The sequence below is a fragment of the Nansenia antarctica genome, assembly GCF_963989245.1.
Source record: "Nansenia antarctica genome assembly, chromosome: 8".
In the NCBI taxonomy this organism is placed as follows: domain Eukaryota; kingdom Metazoa; phylum Chordata; class Actinopteri; order Argentiniformes; family Microstomatidae; genus Nansenia; species Nansenia antarctica.
Genome location: NC_137678.1, coordinates 6,904,049 through 6,926,425, shown reverse-complemented (window position 1 = coordinate 6,926,425; position 22,377 = coordinate 6,904,049). Strand labels below are relative to the sequence as shown.

Below are 22,377 nucleotides of genomic sequence, written 5' to 3'. Positions count from 1 at the left end.
GTGTGTGTGTGTGTGTGTGTGTGTGTGTGTGTGTACCTTGTAGGCAGCTTGGTGTAAGCAGGTCCATCTTGAATCATGTGTTCCATTGACCTCTGCCCCCTTCCTGACCAGCAACTGTACAACCTCCTTATGCCCACCATCTATAGCTATTCACAAATATACACAATGACATTGAGTAATCAAGCCTCATAGGGTGTGTGTGTGTGTGTGTGTGTGTGTGTGTGTGTGTGTGTGTGTGTGTGTGTGTTACCTGCGTAGAGAGGACAGGACAGGTCAGTGGTTGGCTGGTTGAGGTTGGCACCTGCTCTGAGGAGGAGTCTGACCACTCCTAGGTGTCCATGTTGTGAGGCCAGGTACAGAGCAGACTCACCCTCGTGTGTTACAGAGGCAACATAGTCACAATGACCGCGGGAGGAACCTGCTGCTCAGAGTCAACGGAGAGAGGGAATCTTAGGTGAGAGTGCACAAGGTCTACAGTCACAACAATAGGGAAGATTGAGAGGGGGAGTAAATATCGTGGCATGTTTCAACTACCTAATTTGGCACCGTCCCCTTCATCCTCTCTATTTCACCAGAGCATAAATGGCTAAAGTGACAATGTAAATATTCCATTGTAACACCAAGCATGCAGACAGCCATCATCGCAAAGCTCTCCCACTAATTTCTCACCTGCAGCCCTGAGGAGCACACGTACACACGCCGTTGCACCGAGCGCCGCAGCATCGTGGAGCGCGTTCCAGCCACGGTTGTCTCTACTGTCCACGCTGAGGCCCCTCTGGATCAGAGAACGCACCAGGTCGTAACACTCAGTTAAGTCCATCCTATCACCCTCAACCAAGTCTGAAATAAGAGAGGAGAGGTGGTGAAGTGGAGAAAGAGGAGATGGAGAGAGAGAGAGAGAGCGATGACAGGAGGGTTCAGAGAAGCAAGGAATGCAGGCTATGATAAAACAGACAGGGGTAATGATGATCGCTCAATTATACGTTTCCACACTATTCGTAAACTGTGAACACCTCATGTCATGTCCAATTCAATTCTGGTATCTGACTGATATAAGAACTACTTGGTTAGGTAGCCAGATGGCGAGCAGGCTAGGTGTGCGGTTCAATGATTGTCGCTTGAGCTCAATACAACAAGGCAATCACGTCTCTCGTAGAAGGTGGCTTATAGCAATGCAATACTTATTTCAGAGTTGTAATAAAAAGGAATTCATGTTAAATCAACGTGGGTTTACCATATGAATCCAGTTATGCAAAGTGAAGTGTTTGCCAGTCCTGTTTATTTGGCAACATCAACAAAACAAAACACAGATGTAGCCGCCCAATTTCAACAACTTCCGTATAATGTCACATGGTAGTTTAGGACCAATCAGAGCGTCTGCTTAGACCCTCCCCTTTTTACCTAATATGAACTCCGGCAGGCACGGGTTCACGTTCAAACTGTTTTATTTATCTGAATGTGCAAACAAAATGATGGTTATCCACACTAGGAGCAACAAAGACCTGGTCTTTAAATTGAAACATAGTGAAACTGACTGATAGGGAGACTGTGACGAAATGGACAATGTAGGAATTGGATAAATCCAGAAGGTGGCAGTAGTGCAACGCGAAGGATGCAAGCTGCCGTTAAACCCAACAGAAGAAGAAGAAGAAGGAACCGGATGTGAAACAAAGATGGTGGATCAGTAAACGTACACAGTGCTGAGACCGAAGACAACACGAGTCATTTATTAAGTTTATAACTGTGCCAGAGGGCAAACATTACAACATGTTCATTTTTTACACAACGACTGGGAAAGCGACACTAGCTTGAACAACAACGGAGGCGCCGACCTGACGGTAGGAGTTGCAGTGTTGCTGTGAGGTAGCTTTGTTAGCTTCCGTCACTCACAGTGTTACCTCACAGCCTCGCCTAACCGCTGTTAAATTGCTGCTGTGTGTAAATGTGCTGCGTTATATTACAACATATTACATTATTATGATGATGTTACTACATGTTCACAGTGTAGCGAGGCAGCTGGCTAGCAGGCTGTGTTGGGACACAGAGCGTTAGCTAGCAGGCTAGCAGCGCTGCTCGGGGGGACGGGCTCGAGTACACAGGTACAAGAAAATCCGCCACAAGAGTCTAATCATTCTTAAACTTTGTAATACCCTCATACCATTTTCATATCATTTAATAAACAGAGATTAATATATTCAATAAAGTTTTTTTTTATATGAACATTTTCCTTATTTTTACTTCATAAAGGGGTTTGGACATCAACATTGCATGTCACGTCATTGGGCCAATTGCTTTTGGTCCCTTGAAAAGGAGGGGGCCACGTATTAAAGAGCTGTAATTTCTAAACCCTTCCTCCAATTTGGATGTGAATACCCTCAAATTAAAGAGGGTATTTGAGAGTCATATTCATTCTATAACTGTAACGTGAATATGTTTTGGTAAACAGCTAAAATAACAACAATTCTGTCAGTCCAAATATATATATATATATATATATATATATATATATATATATATATATGCACCTAACAGTAGCTTGGCCACTGTTTTCCAATTCTGGTAAAAAAATAAATAAAAAAGTATAATGTTTTGATGAAATTCCGTCACTGTTTTAATATTTTGATCATCTGTGTTGGTAGGATTCCCTGCACTGTTAACTCTCCATCTGGGCAGTGAGATGGATGCTTCTGCTTATTCAGTGTCAGAGAGCCAGAGGACACACCTTGGGTCCTCTGATGCAGAGACAGAAGGACAGAACCACCGGAAGGACAATCTTATTAGGCTCCAGCCACCACCACTACCACCACCTCCCACCCACAGTAGGAACCATCACTCTCCCAACATTAAAGAAGAGTACGACACACCGTGGGATAGGTTTTTACGGGACTACATCAAAAACCAAAAGGCCAAAGATGAGATGCTCAGCACAAATGCCTCAGGGCAAGATGCACATGCTCTTAAAGAGGGGCATCGACTCTCTGAAGCACCGAATGACATGGATAGTGACAGTAACGCCAGTTCAGAGGTCAAGACTAGAGGTCAAGAGGTCAAGATCGAAGAGTGCTATGGTAGGAATTCCTCTCAACAAAGGCCAACCATAGGCCGCGCTAGGGCGGACCAATCACATCCTGGATGTGAGTCAGGTGGTCACAAGAGCAGCTCAGTGATTGGATTACAGGAACAGCAGAGAAGGACAGCGGCAGGGCAAATCTCTGGGCAAACGAAACATGGTTGTGGTCATGACGAGTGCTACGTCCAGTGTGGGAAGAAATTAAACATGGCGGATATTGTGACAATACAGCAGCAAATTAGAAGACGAGAGCAACACCATTGTGCTCCAACTGATCAGTAAGTCACACACATGCTGTGAATCCTGTCCACAAGTATTGTGTTCAATAATTCACCATAGGGTGCCAGGTGTCAAGTATGCAAATGGTGGTCATTGAATTGATATGATGAATCATACTGCCAGTTACATGACTAATAAGTCGATTTGTAATTGAATTAGCTCAGTAACACATTTCAACAGCAGCTAAACAGTTGGTAATTAAAGGGCAGAACTATAAGCACATCTAATAGATGAATGTCATGTATGATATCGCAGCAAGCTAGCTTGAAAGGGAGCTGCCAGTCAAGCGTGCAAAGTCCACGCCCATACAGCCCTCGGAACTGTCTGACCAGGAAGTTGAGCCTAACAAGAAGCTTATTTCCATTTATTTTGTGTTAACATTTTTCCTGGAAACAAAATACAATTGGAACCATTTAATGTCTACTTTCCAGACCCTTTAATTACAACAAATGAAATCAGTAATCCATGTCCATTTGCAGGACGTGTCCTGTCAGTCTAAATGGGAGTTCAGTGAACTGTTTGTCTGTCATTTCTAATCGACCCTGCGTTGTTTGTGCCTCCAGTGTTTCTAGCCGCAGGTCCTCTTCAGCTCATGTAACCATGTATGAACCAGAATGCACCGAGTCCCCCGGATCTGGCTGTGGTTCTCCAGCCCTGAAAAGCCCACAGTGGGGTCCAGAGATGGTGGCAGTGAAGCTGGAGGAAGAAGATGTAGAGGAGTATGGTGTGATGGTAAAAGAAGAGGATGGAGGAGACCAAATGAGAGAGGAGGGAGTGATGGTAAAAGAAGAGGACAGAGGAAGAGTGGAGATGAAAGACAGTGAGGTGGATGGTAAGTCTTTGTTATTGGTGAGTGTAATTGCCCTGTTGTAAAGTCAGTGCTACCAGTGTATGGAAGCATATAGTGGACTTAATTCAAATGTTAATGCAATTTGAGATTGCAATTGCTTGTTCCACTTTTGCACGCATTCTTTCGGTCAATATTCAAAATCAAATGCAATCATATGATTTGCATTTTAATTTTCATGTAGCTGGTATGCAAGTTCATTCTGAAAAAAGTTCATTCTGAACTGAAAATTACTATGCAATCCCACAATAGCATTTTCCACTTTTTCCTGCATTACTTGAGTCAATATGACAATTGTAATGCAATAATGTGATTAGCGTTTGCATTTCCATGTTCTAGTAAACACATCCGCTTCGTAGCTGACAACATTCAAATGTTGACCATTTCATGCAATAATGGTATTGCATGAAACACACACGCTTATAGGCTAATATATTAGAATATATTATTCAAATGATCCCATTCTCATATTCTACCGGCCTGTCAGTCATTCTCTGATGCTCATGACAGAATAGAACTAATAATTGAAAATGTAGCTGAATTCTCTGCGATCATGAATAATGATAATCAGACTACATGCACAATCACTTCACTTCTACTAATACGGCTGGTTAGCTTCCGGTCCAGCGCTGTTCCCCACCAGCTGTTTACAGGAGCTCCGCAGAGTGTAACGGACGTTACGGACAAGCTTTTTCACAGCGGACAGTCAACCAGCTGTTTTCAGTAGCATGTATTCTGTCAAATTAAATTATTAATATTATTTGCTTTAGCTCTCGACTTTGGAAGTACAGAATGCCTGAGAGCCTTATATTGCATTATATTTTGAATGGTCATCTGGTGCCTGTATATTGTGTAATCCTTTACATAAATAATGACATTTCCACCATAAATTGATGCAGAAAAGGCACAAATTGGTGGAGGGGTGGGAGCCACCCCTCCTAAATTTCGTTGTTTGGTACCTGTACTGTAGCAATGACAAATAAAGTCCATTCCATTCCATATCAATTCACCAGAATGCAAGAAATTAAGTGTTTGATGCTCGTGTGAGGACCCCCAGACAGCCCCGCTTCATGGGTCCCCCCGATGTCAAACGCCTGTGGTACCACCTCCGCCTCATTTTGAGCCAGGAAAAACCCTGTAAACATACCGTAACAAAAGCTTTGGCTAGCTAAGCAGGGCTTGACGCTTACCTTTTCCCCAGGTAGCACTGTGCTACCATGTTGAAAAATTTGGTAGCACACCAAGAATTTCAATAGCACAATGAAAATTGCCAATGAAAAAAGACAATTTTCGTATGACGACAACAAATGATCATAATCATAACATATAAAAATGATCATAACCGGCTCTTGGCCGTAATAAAAATGGAGACTCACACAATGTAAAGGGGAAGTAAGAATATTAATTTCAGTTGGCCCACGGTTCGGTATGAGTGAAGCAAGTGAAGTGACAAAGAAAAACTATGAATGGGGATTTTCTCTGTAAAGCCTGGTACACACATAAAGATAATCTGGCTGATTTCCCTCCTTCCGACCAAGGACAGCAAATGCCCGATTATCGGATGGCTCTAAAGATTATCCTACAAGATTATCCTGTGGTGTGAGGTGTTTTAAGATTCAATTTCTCCCGACAATCTGCTCGGAAAGTGGTCGGGGCCGACAATCGTAAATATTAAACGTGTTCAATGTTTACGATCAAAAGTCCTCTTGTGTGTGGGCAACTCCCGACTCCTGACAACTCTCGAGCAGGGTTGCCAGATGGGCTAGTTTTTTTTTGTGGAATTAGTGGTTTTAGACTGGTTATCCTAGAGAGTGTCAATCCCATCTGGCAACCCTGCTCCCGAGTCCGATTGTGTCGTGGATGGAATGTAGCCAATCAAGAAGCGAGCTGACTTCTTCTTTTCGTTCTTCAGCACTTTATTTGCCCTGTCGCACATGGCTGCCTCGTACAGGTTAATCAGGGTACTACGTTATATCACGTTTGATCACGCAATATTTCTGGCTTGGGGAACGAGACTCTAGACTGTCGTAACGACAGATCTTTATTAGGGATACACAATATGCATTTTTTCTAACCGATACCGATAACCGATGTTTACCCGCTTCCCTGTGGCCGATAACCGATATCATAAGCGATATGAGAACAGATATAATTTCACATTTGATAACCTGTAGTTCATGCACACCTGAAGGTAAGAAAGGCTGTCATCCAGGAAACCGGAAATAAATGCTGCTAACAGCTAGCGGCTAACAAAGCACAGCACTACGAAAGTTTCAACTGTATTTTAATAACATCACAACATGCTGATAGAACATCAACATGCTAAAAACACATAACTACACATAATTAGATGATCACACAGTCCTTGCTTTTGAACACGTCCTAAAATGAAAGTATATTTACAAGCCATGTAAACCGATAGCCGATTACCGATAGCCTCCGGACAACAATAACAATGAATCAATTCCTCAAAGTATACATATTAAGAGAGCTATTTATAGCGGTTTCACGTATGCGAGTGGTGTAGCCCATATATGCATTGTGCGCATATTATGTGCATATACGACACGCGTGAAGCATTTCTGCGACACGCGTTTCTGTTAACTGTTTTCGTTCCCTCATCGCTGTATTCAATGCCAAAATCATATTCCTTCCATACAGCGTGCTTGCAATGGTGAATCTTCAGGTGACTTATGAGATTCGTTGTGTTGTAACTCGTAGACCTTTGCCCTCCTTTCCGAACTTTTGCCGAACATGTATTGCAAATTGCAAACGCACTATCTGCCTCAGAAACTCTGAAAAATGTCCACACCGGGGAAGCCATGTTTCGCTCTCGTCTCTACTTTGCGTGGCTGTACGCAGGCGCAGCATCATGAGCGTGACAACCGGAACTGGAAATATTTCTGGCTTCATATTATCGGCTCTATATCGGCTAAAATGTAATAAAACGATAAATATTTAATAACATTAATTTCCCATAAATATCGGCGCCGATAATATCGTGCATCCCTAATCTTTATGTATGTGGTGTGCTGTATTGGGAATATCGGCGCACACCACACACACAATGGAATCAGTATCCTCATCCTCCTGGACCTCTCTGCTGCCTTCGACACCGTCTCCCACACCATCCTCCTCAACCGCCTCTCCACCCACCTGGGTGTCACTGGTACAGCCCTCTCCTGGTTCACATCATACCTCTCCAACAGGGAACAGTTTGTCTCCATCCACGGCTCAAGCTCCCCCCCAGCCCCAGTCAACCAAGGCGTCCCGCAAGGCTCTGTACTCGGACAGATCCTCCGTCGTCACGGCTTTAACTACCACTGCTACGCCGACGATACCCAAATCTACCTCAGCTCCACCCCATCCTCTCCGCTCCCCCCCCAGTCCCTCATCAACTGCCTGCTCGAAATAAAAACCTGGATGACATCTAACCTCCTTGTAGCACCCTATAATGTAATAATTTCCTGATAATGTAATAACACCTGATAATGTAATAAAATGTCCACTTAACTCCATCGGAAATGTAATAAAACCCAATAATGTAATAATTGACCAATAATGTAATAAAATAACCTGACTGATATTGTAATAACATTTTTACTGATAATGTAATACCTTATTACATTATTGGGAATTTCTTACACTTTCAGGTGGGTCTTTTTTGTTTTTAAACTGAAAATGTAATACTTGACAGATAATGTAATACTATGTTCATTTTCAATCCAGAAAAAAATCCTTTTTTTTTTAAGAATCTAAGACTGTTGTATACACTGGATTTAAGAATCCAAGAATCTTATTTACACTGGATTTAAGAATCTAAGAATCTTATTAACACTGGATTTAAGAATCTAAGAATCTTATTTACACTGGATTTGAAATAACAGAATGACTACTGGGTTAAATGACAGACTTGCATATGTGCAGAGGAAGATGATGAAAGTGATATAATAACAATTTATGAGGGGATATGTAGGCCTATGTTTGTGTCAGGTGTCATGTAAGTGTGTATGTAGGTGTTGAATGAATGAATGCATATGGACAGTGGGTGCGGAAAGTATTCAGACCCCTTCAGTTTTCCCACATTTTGTTGTATTATAGAATCAATTTAAAATGGATTAAATTAAAATAATTTGCCATCAATCCACACACAATACCCCAGAATCACAACATGAAATCAAAAAATCTACAAAATTGTACTAAACGTAATGCTTTGTAGTAAAACCAAATAAACACATTTCCTGCAAAACACAATTATGGATACGAGAGAGATTATTTTTTACATTAAGGGATTATTTTTTGCCATTCGGTTATAGTCCAATTTTGTAGAGTGACTGGCATGATGTTGTCCCATCGGCTGTGCTTTTACCCCTCCACCATTCAACTTTTTTGTAAGTCTCCCCAGGCCTCAGGGTCACATTCCTGAGCAGTTTTGTTACTCTCCATTTTCTCAATGTTTTATGGCAACCTGATCTACACAGAGTCTCATTGACTCCTATGCAAATTAGAAACCCTATAAAAACAAATATGTTCATTCCAAAAAACTTATGGAGTCATTTGTTGATGACATTTTTGCATTTTAGCTTTTAGAGTGTCATAGCAAAGGGTCTGAATACTTTGTACATGGGGGGTTTCTAGTATTTCAATTTTAAAAAGTTTACTAACATTTAAAAAAACTGATTTCCTGTTGTGATTCTGGGGTATTGTGTGTGGATTGATGGCAAATTATGTTAATTTAATCCATTTTAAATTGAGGTTATAATACAACGAAATGTGGAAAAACTGAAGGGGTCTGAATGCTTTCCGCACCCACTGTATACCCTCCTCAAATGAAGAGTTACCAAAGGTTTTGTTCATGTCCCTGAGTAATCTGCACATATGCAAGTCTGTCATTTAACCCAGTAGTCATTCTGTTATTTCAAATCCAGTGTAAATAAGATTCTTAGATTCTTAAATCCAGTGTATACAACAGTCTTAGATTCTTAAAAAACTAATTGTAGAACTCTGGATTGAAAATGAACATAGTATTACATTATCTGTCAAGTATTACATTACCTGAAAGTGTAATAAATTCCCAATAATGTAATAAGGTATTACATTATCAGTAAAAATGTTATTACAATATCAGTCAGGTTATTTTATTACATTATTGGTCAATTATTACATTATTAGGTGAAGTGGACATTTTATTACATTATCAGGTGTTATTACATTATCAGGAAATTATTACATTATAGGGCTTACACTCCTTAAACTCAACAGTAAGAAAACAGAGCTCATGGTTGTGGCACCCAAGGCGCTGCTACGGAAAGTTGGGGACTTCGACGGCTGCTCCATCTCCCCATCCTCCGAAGTCCGTAACCTGGGCGTCATCCTGGACTCCACCCTCTCCTTCCAGTCCCACATAAAATCCTTCACCAAATCCGCCTTCTTCCACCTCAGAAACATCTCCAGACTACGACCTTCCCTCACTGACTCCGTTGCCGAAACCCTCATTCACGCCTTCGTCACCTCCCGTCTGGACTATTGTAATGGAGTCCTGTTCGGTGTTCCCAACAAAGCCCTGGACAGGCTCCAGTACGTGCAGAACTCAGTTGCCAGGGTCCTCATCCACACCAAGCCCTGGCAGCACATCACCTCCACCCTCATTCACCTCCACTGGCTCCCGGTCAAGTCCTGCATCACTTACAAAATCCTCCTCCTCACCTACAAATCCCTCCACGCCTGCGCCCCCCAGTACCTCACTGACCTCCCCCAGCATACCCCTTCCCGGAGCCTGCGGTCCGCAGACATGGGCCTGCTATCCACCGCCCGCACCAACCTACAGACCTTTGGGGACAGAGCCTTCAGCGTGGCCGCACGAACTCTCTGGAACTCCCTCCCCTGATAGAGCTTTCACACCGGCAAAGAACCGTGCCGGTAGTCTGGAACCGGCCGGCGCGTTCAGACCGAAGCTCAATTGGTTCGGAACCTGAAAAGTTGGTTCGCAGCGGGCACCAAAAAATAGTGGTTCTCAAGCGCGAACCAAAACGTAGAACAGTCACGTCGTCAGTGGGTGTGTCCTATTCTAGGCTGCAGAGACCAGCAAGGAGGAAGTAGACAAAATGTAATCTAATCTAAATCTAATCATTAGTGATCAAAAACAATATCAAAAGTCTCATTATTCTCTCTATCTTCCTCACATGCTCAGCAAACAAACACACACGCACACGCGCGCGGACATGCGCGAACGCGAATTTCGTAAGCCATTTCTATTCCAGTAACGGAGCAGCTGATTAGTAAAAGAACGCATATAGAAAGTGTCTTTTGTTTTGTTTCACAGAAAATTGTGTTTATTTCAGATACTGTAGTGGAAGATATTATCCTCTTTTCCAGTGATGTAGCCGCCATCTAGTTGTGAAATGTTTGTTTATCCCGCCCCTTCATCACCCAGCGTTGATGACGCGGATGGTTCTGGTTACACTGGTATGAACGCGGGCTCGTTCGCCAGACAGCACCAACGTTCAGAGGTTTCCCAACGCGAACGCGAACCGGCACGGTTCTTTGCCGGTGTGAAAGCCCTAACAGTGATCCGCAATGCCCCCACCCTGGACTCGTTCAAATTAGCCCACAAAACACATCTGTTCTCCAAGGCCTTTGGCCCCTAGTACATTTTTCAGTTTTGCTTTGTTTGTTTTCTGTTCTGTCTGTCTGATCATTCCCTTGAATTGTAAAGCGTCCTTGGGTTTTTTGAAAGGCGCTATATAAATTAAAGTTATTATTATTATTATTATTATTATCTTTCGACGCAACATGGGCTAAAATTACAGGAATGCCATGTTGCCACGCTGGCACAAATATACTGTGCTAATAATGTTAGCGCCGCGCAGGCAGGCTTAGCATATTTATTTATTTGTATTCATTTAATCTTTATTTAACCAGAAGGTCCCTTGCGATTAAAATCAATTTTTCGAGGCAGACCTGGCCAACAGCACAACAGTTCAAGTACAAGTTTACACAATTGGAGAATAAAACATAATAAAAACAGACAAGGGACGAGAGATAAATATGATAGAAAATCCATTTTAGGAATAGCAACTGTCTACTAGCACTCTACTGCACTCTACTGTCCCACAATTAATCAGAGTTTTGAACTCCCCCAGGGAGATGAAATTATTAACACTACAACAGCCATGGGTGGGGTCATTTGACCTAGTAAGTAAAAAAATAATTAAACTCACCTTTTCAGGACCCACCTTTCATGACTTTTCCTAGATGCGTTCTACCACCCAGTATCCTTACATTTTTTAAATCTACCTTGTATAAAGCTCTTTCTACAACAGGGTTTACCCAAGTTACATACGCAATAGTGATAGGATATTGTATGTCTATGTACAGACAATTATGAATGATAGACTGTACAGTAGGTCTCCCAGTTGAGTGTTGCACGCTATAGCTACCGCAGCAAAGTAATTGCAACAACCTACATTTGATTATGTCTGTAATCGTCAACGAATTTCCATGCAACATGGAACAAATAAAATTCCATTTATAATACAGTATATCATGTAATCAAGTGTATTTTTGCAGCTTGATAATGTATTTGATAGTGAGTGAGTGTGTGTGTGTGTGTGTGTGTGTGTGTGTGTGTGTGTCTGACATGGGTTTCAAACGATTTCCCCGGTACCTCCCTGCTCCAACATGACAGGTTGTCGGGTCAACAAGGTTCGGGAAGTAAGCCTGTTCCGCTAGATAGTATAGGTATGTAGATAGTATCGGCATGTAGATAGTATAGGCATGTAGATAGTATAGGTATACTTGATCTTGATGTATACCTTATCCAGTGTTTTTTCTCCTCTTGTTGCACATTTAACATGCTGATAGAACTTCGGTAGTACTACCTTCAGTTCAGCATCAATCAATCAGTGGCAGAGGAAATTCATTCGTGGCGGCCCGCCTTTAGCGCTTTGAATTGCCCCTGTTGTATCAAATGTGCTATACAAATCAACTTGCCTTGCCTAAACGTATATATTAAAATTAAACTTGCCTATGTAACCCTGTATATGTTCCTATTTTTACAGACCAGCAGAGCTCCAACCCAGGTTCAGACAGCGAGCCCAGCTCCACCACACCAGGAAACCATAAACAACACAGGAGCTCAAGGCGGAAGAATCACCATAAAACACACCCACAGACTAATGCAGGAGTCCTGAAGAACCATCAGAGAATACACACCGGAGAGAAAACATACCAGTGCTCCCAGTGTGGGAAGAGTTTCAGTCAAGCAGGAACCCTAAAGGATCATCAGAGAATACACACAGGAGAGAAACCATACCAGTGCTCCCAGTGTGGGAAGAGTTTCAGTCAAGCAGGAACCCTAAAGGATCATCAGAGAATACACACAGGAGAGAAACCATACCAGTGCTCCCAGTGTGGGAAGAGTTTTAGTCGAGCAGGAGACCTGAAGAAGCATCAGAGAATACACACAGGAGAGAAAACATACCAGTGCTCCCAGTGTGGGAAGAGTTTCATTGATGCAGGACACCTGAAGACGCACCAGAGAATACACACAGGAGAGAAACCATACCAGTGCTCCCAGTGTGGGAAGAGTTTTAGTCGAGCAGAAAACCTAAAGACGCACCAGAGAATACACAGAGGAGAGAAACCATACCAGTGCTCCCAGTGTGGAAAGAGTTTCAATCAAGCAGGAAACCTGACGAGGCACCAGGGATTACACAGAGGAGAGAAACCATACCACTGCTCCCAGTGTGGGAAGAGTTTCAATCAAGCAGGAACCCTAAAGATTCATCAGAGAATACACAAAGGAGAGAAACCATACCAGTGCTCCCAGTGTGGAAAGAGTTTCAGTCAAGCAGGAACCCTAAAGGATCATCAGAGAATACACACAGGAGAGAAACCATACCAGTGCTCCCAGTGTGGGAAGAGTTTCAGTAAAGCAGGAGACCTGAAGATTCACCAGAGAATACACACCGGGGAGAAACCATACCAGTGCTCCCAGTGTGGAAAGAGTTTTAGTCGAGCAGGACACCTGAAGACGCACCAGAGAATACACACAGGAGAGAAACCATACCAGTGCTCCCAGTGTGGGAAGAGTTTCAGTCAAGCAGGAACCCTAAAGAATCATCAGAGAATACACACAGGAGAGAAACCATAATACTGCTCCCAGTGTGGGAAGAGTTTTAGTCGAGCAGAATTCCTAAAGATACACCAGAGAATACATGCTTAACGTAGTACACCAGAGAACTATGCTTAACGTAGTTTTTCTATTTTTTAAGTAATTGTTTGATTAATGTGGATTGTACACACACACACACACACACTCACACACACACACACACACACACACACACTCACACACACACACACACACTCACACACACACACACACATGTGTTTCTGGTTATGCTTAACATAGTTTTAACGTAGTTTTTCTATTTTTTAAGTAACTGTTTGATTAATGTGGATAGGCTCTTTGTCCATACAAAGCTTTTGCCGTGCATATAGTATGATATGCATTGTATATTTTGTGACTTGCATTTACAAATAAATACATTTATCTAAGTAAGTGAATTGTCTATCAATCAGCATCACAAGACAAAAACATCTCTGCTAGGGCCAGGGGCCATTGGCAGTCATAATGCTGGAGGAAGGAAGATTTGTTTAATGATTACAGTAGAGAAACTGTACAGGGGGGTTTGGGCAGGGTCCCACACTAAGGCTTGTTAGTGCATTTTATGTTCGGACAAGTGAAATTCCTCCTGCAATTGTCTGACGAATGTAAAAACAAAAAGAAATCAATGTGATGGCAGCTGGTGTTTGGAGCTACAGGCGCAGAATATAAAGTGGTCAAATCGGTCGTCAAACTATTTATGACCTAAAAGTCAGATTTTCAGGGGTTTTTACAACACACAACAAAGTTTTGAAGTACCCACTCAATATGTTTTAAAACAGTTTCACGATAATTATATATGTGTACTTGATCAGCAAAATAAGCTTTTTTTCAGCCTGATTTCTCCCGGCTTGGGGGAGGGGGTGAATGGTTTCATTGTTTTGTCAAAAAAATCTACCTTTGCACTCGATCAAATGTCAGGACCCTCCTTTCATGACTTTTCCTAGATATGTGCGTTCTACCACCCAGCATCTTTACATTTTCAAAATCGAGTTAGTATTAAGCTGAGTTGTGTATTTGCCTTGGAATTCGGCTGCCATCTTTTTCTCCAAGGCTGCAATTATCTTTTATATCAGCAGAGGTAGCAAGGGGACACACACTGTGCTCAAACTTCAGGCTTCAGTGCTGAATTAGATACAGTCGATAAGACTGATAAGTATGTAACATAATGTGTTTATATATAGGCTATATATAGCAATAGGGATACATAAGATATGCGTCTTTGAGCCTCGGAAAAGCGCTACATAAATGTAATGAATTATTATTATTATGTACATTTACATTTAAATTTTTGGCATTTAGCAGACGCCTTATTCCAAAGCGACTTACAATCAATACATTTGAATACCAAGCATGTGAATCAGCAATCCACCATTCGTTGCAGGAAGAGTAATCTAGCTCGGGCCCGGGGCCACTGATGGAAGGAAAAACCTTCTCCCTATCGCCTTCTACTAAAACATTATTTTTTTTTTGTTCTTTTTACTGGAGAAACAGAACCAGTACAAGGGGGGCAATAGAAGTTCTTAGGGACACAGAAGAGGGGAAAGCGGGTGTCTTTAGGAGACGTAGTGGTGAGGGTCAGAAGATGTCTCAGGAGGAGCAGTTAAGATGTAACCTGAAGAGATAGGTCTTCAGTCTACGACGGAAGATGGGTAGTGACTCTGCCGTTCTGACAGCCGTGGGGAGCTCATTCCACCAGCGGGGAGCCAGTGTTGTGAAGAGACGTGATCGGGCAGCCCGACTGCTGTGTAGAGGAGGTGGGGCCAGTTATGTATATGTACAGACAGTTATGAAAATGATAAACTGTACAGTTTGTACTATCCAACTGTATAAACTGTACAGTTTGTACTATCCAAGTTCCATGCAATAGTGATGAGATATTATGATATGTGTAGCCTATGTACAGTTATGAATGATACACTGCACAGTATGTACCTATCAAGTTGTGTGGTGCATGCATAGCTACCGCAGCAAAGTAATTGCAGTAGTCTACGTTTGATTATGCATGTACTCACCAACGAATATTATATAACAAACTGATATTTATAATATTGTATATAATGTGTTTTTTGTTTATCACTGTAGAACACGGTGCTAGACCACTGGACCACCTCAGGCCACCAGTAATAACCATAATTGTGGATTACTATTTACAATTAGTAGTCTCCTGATCTCGCTACATTTTGAGCGAGTCTGTAACTACTTTTGCTTCAGCCCATTCTTGCCTATAGACAACTGTACAATCATTCATAGTGAGTTTATTCACCCAATAAAGTAAAGATGAATAATACTGCCCTTCACCTTATTATCAGATGTTCAGTTATGATTAGACCTGTGTCGGCAATGATAATAATACACAACAGGCAAGACGGTTGTACCATAGATATACGGTACGCAGATGAATATTTGTAGATTCGTTTTCGAACATTAGATAGGCCTAGTTGATTTTGGCAACATTGTAGTAGCCAATTGCAGAGTGTATTAATTATGTTGTTTGTTTGAATCCTCACTGTGTTCATGTTATAATGTTTAGTGAACGAACAATTGTTGGGTGTTTGCCACAAATCGGAATTCTCTTGCTGTGAAATGTGTACATCAAATAACATGATGTCAGCGATCTACTAGAACTGGAGCGGGACGACTGCAATGTACCATATATGACTGCCATATCATACCGTTTTATATTGAAAAATATGATGGTAAATAAATATATGTCACACTAAACGAGCGTCGGAGACGGCGCGTCTCCGGGTTTGCAACGACTGGAGGATTTTGTGTCCGACCGCGAAAACTGGTCGGCGACAGCTAAATCGGGGTTAAAATCGTCTAGTGTGTACTCGGCTTTAGCAGTTGGTAAAAGAACAGGATTAAAACAAAAATATCAGCAATAACTTCGTGCTCTGCAGCAAGCACAATTACAACCCAACTGAAGCCACAATACTGGGACCATTCGTGACTGACAGTCAGTCAAAATACTAGGTGAATATGTAATAAACTTGGATTTCATGCATTTCAAGTGGCATCTTTGTAATCATTACGATGTAGTCATGTCTAAGAGGCAGACAAGGCTTCCCTTTAACTCCCAGAGGCTAAGACTATGCTATGTCCTGTGCCTGGAGGAGGCAGAAATCAGAGGACGAGGGTGTTACAATGACCTGCATCTCTGCCTCCCCCCACCTGTCTCTAAAGCAGAGAGAGAGAGGGGGAGAGAGAGAGAGACAGAGAGAGACAGAGAGAGAGAGAGAGACAGAGAGAGAGAGAGAGATTGAGAGAGACACAGACAGACACATCAGCAGTGGTAGGCAGCTTACATATGATGCCAGCAACCCTCCAGTCACCACCAGCTCACATGACCTGCTGACCGATGGTGACCTGGCCTGACCGAGACTACCTGCTGTCACCATGGTGAGGAAAGGAGAAGAGGGTTATATCAATAGGCCGTCCCTGAATGTAAATCATCCCTCACTCTCGCATACCCTCCTTTCTGTCTCTCTCTCTCTCTCTCTTTACCTGAGGGTTTAGTCCCAGTCCCTCTCTTGGAGTCTGGAGGGTGGAAGATGTCTGCGTTGGCATAGATCTCATCCTCCATCTCCATGGTCCACCACAGTCTCAATGTTCACATGACTCTGCCAGGTGATCCGTGCAGCAGTCTTCTCATTGGAGAGACTGAGAGAGATACCCCAGTGAGACTTGTTATATAGGACTGGAGTCTGACAAGGCAGGCAGAGAATGTGATTGGCTGTTGGTAAGATATGGTAATAAGATGTGTCTGACCTAACACAACCCCCCAACCCCCCTCACCACCAGCTCAAGGGAAGTAAGAATAGAGATGTTGAGAACCTGTGGTTATATACCGTATGTGCAACTCAAAAAATTAGAATATCGTGCAAAAGTTCATTTATTTCAGTAATTCAACTTAAAGGGTTAAACTTAGATATTATATAGACTCATTACATGCAAAGCGAGATATTTAAAGCCTTTATTTGTTATACATTTGATGATTATGGCTTACAGCTTATGAAAACCCCAAATTAAATATCTCAGAAATGTTTAATATTACATGAAATCAATAAGAAAAGGATTTTAAATACAGAAATGTCAGCCCTCTGAAAAGTATAATCATGCATATGTACAATGCAATGAGTCTATATAATATTTAAGTTTAACCCTTTAAGTTGAATTACTGAAATGAATGGACTTTTGCACGATATTCTATTTTTTTGAGTTGCACCTGTATACATGTGTAGATTGTGACAGCAGCTCTGACACACGGACACTGTGGTCCCCTGCAGTACTATTTTGGCATTCCACTCTTCCACTAGTGCTTCTAGTGATACTAGTTCACTTCATGAAATGGAACCACTTCTGCAGATTCTGACACTTAAAAGTACAGCAAAACAGAAGTCCAGATAATGTTATGGTCTGGACTTCTGTTTTGCTGTGCTGTTTTAAGGCCAGAATTTGTCAGCGCACTGACGGCACTTGGGACTCATTGTCCCGTCTTGACGACTGCAACGCACTCCTGGCCGGGCTCCCCGCCTCCGCCATCAGACCTCTGCAGCTCATCCAGAACGCTGCTGCCCGTCTGGTGTTCAACCTCCCCAAATGTTCTCATGTCACCCCCCTCCTTCGCACCCTGCACTGGCTCCCGATAGCAGCTTGCATCAGAAGTAACAGCTGCAACCAAACTTCCTTCCTTCCTTCCAAAGTATACATTTCCACACTCACTGTCCCACAGTCATTGACACATCATCACATCACTCTCTATCTGTTGTCATCAGCTTTCGAGTAGTTTTTCTAAAGTATTTATTAATGTTTTGGGTTTATAGGAGGCAGACAAACAAGGGACAGGTGACACAAATTCTAATTTGGTGCAGAGAAAATGATTAAATTGTGATAGATTGATTTTATCCTTCGGTTGAAAATGCATTGATCTGAATGAGTACATGGACAGGCAAGAACATAATACAATACTGTGTCAGACTGAAGCAACAACAGTGAGATTAGACGATAGACAATTATTCCATCAAAGGTCACATATGGAGTTAAAACTTGACTGATTACATGTTTAAAAGCATGTTCTTACTTTTTGACTAATTTCATGCATAATTGTTGTAAGGTCACTTTTACAGGATGTATCAGCTAAAGTGCATAACAACCAACAAAGCAAATACTTGGCAACAGATTATACAAGACGAGTACAATTATAGAACCTTTAATTGAAGGTACTACACCCCTCCTCCACCCCTCCTACACCTATACTCCCAGTGTTTCCTCCAGGAATTTTTACATTGGTGGCGGATAGCCCTGACCGCGAAATTTTTTCGCGTGCACGCGCATGACACGCGCGCGCACGCGTTTTTTTTTTTTTTCTCTTCTAAACAACGACCTCATTTCAGCCAAAACTAGAGGATGGCCAAAAAAACAATAATGAATATACAGAATATAAACTTGTGACTGACAGTCACATACACACACACAAAGATCATCAGCTATTATATAATACGAAGTAGGCCTACATGAGCACAAAAGCGGCTAACGTTACTGATTAACTGTTTACTGTAGTGCAGAGAGATGGTAGTCGTAGGCGGCGTATCAAATGACAAAGCTAAACGTTTAATGAAGGACATGAACGATTGTCAACAACACACTCAAGCAGTAAATAGAACAGTCTAAACAACTTGGGTACTACGCACTCAACTGCGGACGGAACAATACTCTCAACCTATAGTTCCGTGCGTGAATTATGTCAACCCACCACATTACAGAAGTAAAATCACAGTCAGATGGAGCATTCGGTAAACAGCTGAGTATCAGCTGAGTTAAAGAAAACAAACTCTTACCTTTGATGACACCCACATCAGCCCTGTTTTCCCGTACTTCTCCCGTGTGTCTCTGAAGGTCCAAATGTTCCCTGAATTTTAGCTGCATGTTTTTCCAGCATGTAATTCCGTTGTCAATAAAAAAATCGTCTCCCCTTCTTTTCCCCTTGACAATCCTGTGTCGTTGCTAAAGTGACGGCACATAAGAATAGTTTTTTGACTTGCTAATGTCTGCTGATACACCAACACAGCTAGCCGATGCTGATGGCTCTCCCGCTGTAGTTGTAGCTGGTGGTGGTGGTACCCCGCCATAAACGCTGTTAGCTGATCCACCACCTAGCTTCTTTGGTCCTGCCAGCCATGCAGTTTCGGGTCGCTCATAGCCACTGCTAGCTTCAGCAATGTTTGAAGTGTCTGGGACATCTTTTTTCTTGAAAATTCCATCCATCTGTCGCTGTTTTCGTTTAATTTTTCGAAGAAGCTCTCTGGACTGCAGCTGCTCCCGCGTTAGCATTAGCATCCATTTTTTCTTCTCCCTTCTCACCGTCACGAGCTCAAATGACACTTGTCGGCCGATCTAACTCTTAACACTCACTTACAGGACTTCTGACACCATGTCGTGTTATTCTATTAAACATACACGTGAGTCCTTCTGTATTTAAATGTAAGTGTCTTTATTTTAACTCGCTCTGTAAGCTCTACAATACCGGTCTCTTGTTGTCTCGTCGTAACCTGCCCACCTGACCTGGGGGGTATTCCATCAACGTCGCTAAAGGAAAATCCTGGCTTATTTTTGATAACTCTCGCGAGACCAATCAGAATATGCCTGGATATTTTTAAGAACTCTCGCGAGATTTATCAGACTAAACCTGGATTTTCCCTTTAACGATGTTGATGGAATACCCCCCTGATGTCACTACGGTGGCCTGTACACAATAACAATAATACCACAGTTCACATTTAGACCAATCAGGAGCCCTTGTGTCACGTCGTCAACTGAATGTTATTAATCTGATTTTGGATCAGCGGTTAGAGAGAGATGGGCGTGGATTTAGGTGCACTTTTAGTCAACATCCATTATAGCGCTGATCTAGGATCAGATATATTTTAATCAGCTAAAATGTTCAGATTTTATTTTTATTTTTTTTGAGAACTTTTTTTTTTTTTTTTGGTGGACTGAATCAATTCGTGGCGGAGGAAATTCATTCGTGGCGGCCCGCCACCAATAAATGCATGAGGAAACACTGACTCCTCCTCGCCGAGGAGTAAGGGGAGGCCTGCTAGCTAGGCTGAGGAGAAGCCCAGACAAACCTGCTTTGCCGAGTATTTTCCTATCCAACGTCAGGTCCCTGACGAATAAGATGGATGAATTGAGACTACAAGTTGCCAAAAATAACATTGTGGGAGATAGCTGTGTGATTATTCTCACTGAAACCTGGCTAAATGAAACTATCTTGGACTCCGCGATTAGCTTGGAAGGATGGACCCTTCACCGGGCAGACCGCACGCAGCTCAGCGGTAAGTCCCGCGGAGGCGGCCTCATAATATCGACGAAGGATAGCTGGTGCTTAAACACGAAAACTGTAAGTAGCCACTGTTCCCCAAACCTGGAATACTTGACTGTTAAATGCCGACCCACTTACCTACCGAGAGAATTCAATGCAGTGTATATTACAAGCGTTTATATTGCACCAGATGCAGACGGTAGCTTAGCATTGGCGCGGCTATATGACGTCATCAGTGGTCAACAAAGCACAGATCCACAGGCAATTCACATTATAGCAGGAGACTTCAATCATGTCGACCTGAAGGCAGTACTACCCAAGTTCTATCAGCATGTTAAATGTGCAACAAGAGGAGAAAAAACACTGGACAAGGTATACACCAACATCAAACGTGCTTACAAGGCTAGTCCGCGAGCTCATCTAGGCATGTCTGACCATGTGTCAATCCTCCTGATCCCAGCATACACTACCATGGGGAAAAGTGCTCCCATCACCACTAAGACTGTCAGAACCTGGCCAGAAGGGTCCGCTCCACTGCAGATCTGCCTAAATGACACCCCATGGCAGGAATATGAGCATGAGGACCTGGAACAGTACACGTCGTCGGTTCTGAACCACATAGTGAACTGCACCAACTCAGTCACCGTGGACAAACAGGTCCGGGTCTACCCCAACACGAAGCCATGGATGACTGGGAAGGTCCAAAAACTGATCAACGAGAGGGACAACGCCTTCTTCGCAGGGAAGAGCACACCGCTGTACAGCACCACCAGGGCTAACCTAAAGCGCGGAATCAAAGCGGCCAAGGCAGACCACAGAGAGAAGATTGAGGAATGCTTCCTGAGCAACGACTCCAGGCGGATGTGGCAGGGGGTTCAGCACATGACAAACTTCAGAGCCAACAGGCTCACGGCCACAGAGGACGACCCCCTGCTGGCGGGAAAGCTGAACACCTTCTACGCCCGGTTCGACGAGGGGCGAACGGAGGTAACCACAACACAAACACCACTCTCCAGCTCTCAGCAGCCTCACCCTCACAGAGCATGAAGTGAGACGCGTGCTGAAGGCGGTGGACCCCAGGAAAGCCTCGGGGCCAGATGGCGTCCTGGGACGGGTGCTGAGGGACTGCGCCGACCAGCTGGCCGGGGTTTTCACCAACATCTTCAACCAGTCCCTGTCCCAGGCCACCATCCCACCCTGCCTGAAAACCTCAACTATCATCCCAGTCCCGAAGAAAAGCACGGTGAGCTGCCTAAACGACTACCGCCCGGTGGCACTCACACCAATCATCATGAAGTGCTTCGAGAAACTAGTCCGGGCCCACATACTCACACGCCTCCCGCCCAACCTGGATCCATACCAGTTCGCCTACAGAGCCCACAGGTCCACAGAGGACGCCATCGCGACGACTCTCCACGCCACTCTATCCCACCTGGAGAGGGGAAACAGCTACGCGAGACTGCTCTTTGTGGACTTCAGCTCCGCCTTCAACACCATCCTTCCAGACAGGCTAGTGACCAAACTACTAGACCTGGGTCTATCACACTCTATATGTGCATGGATCAAGGACTTCCTGACCGACCGCCCCCAGAGGGTGCGGGTGGGCCCCCACACCTCCACAGCCCTCAGACTCAGCACTGGGTCCCCCCAGGGCTGCGTGCTAAGCCCCATCTTCTACAACCTCT

General features: G+C 43.2%; 1 protein-coding gene across 1 annotated transcript in view; it reads right to left on the bottom strand.

The window, feature by feature from the left end:
* LOC308163782 (ankyrin repeat and SOCS box protein 3-like) overlaps positions 1–16,960 on the bottom strand; it is a gene marked incomplete at both ends in the record, with an annotated part of 19,479 nt that extends 2,519 nt beyond the window's left edge. The window contains 4 exons of the mRNA XM_080537970.1: positions 37–146; positions 251–421; positions 670–840; positions 16,876–16,960. Coding sequence (XP_080394096.1) covers positions 37–146; positions 251–421; positions 670–840; positions 16,876–16,960 — 537 coding nt within the window. The remainder of the gene's footprint in view (positions 1–36; positions 147–250; positions 422–669; positions 841–16,875) is intronic.
* Positions 16,961–22,377: the final 5,417 nt, after the last annotated feature.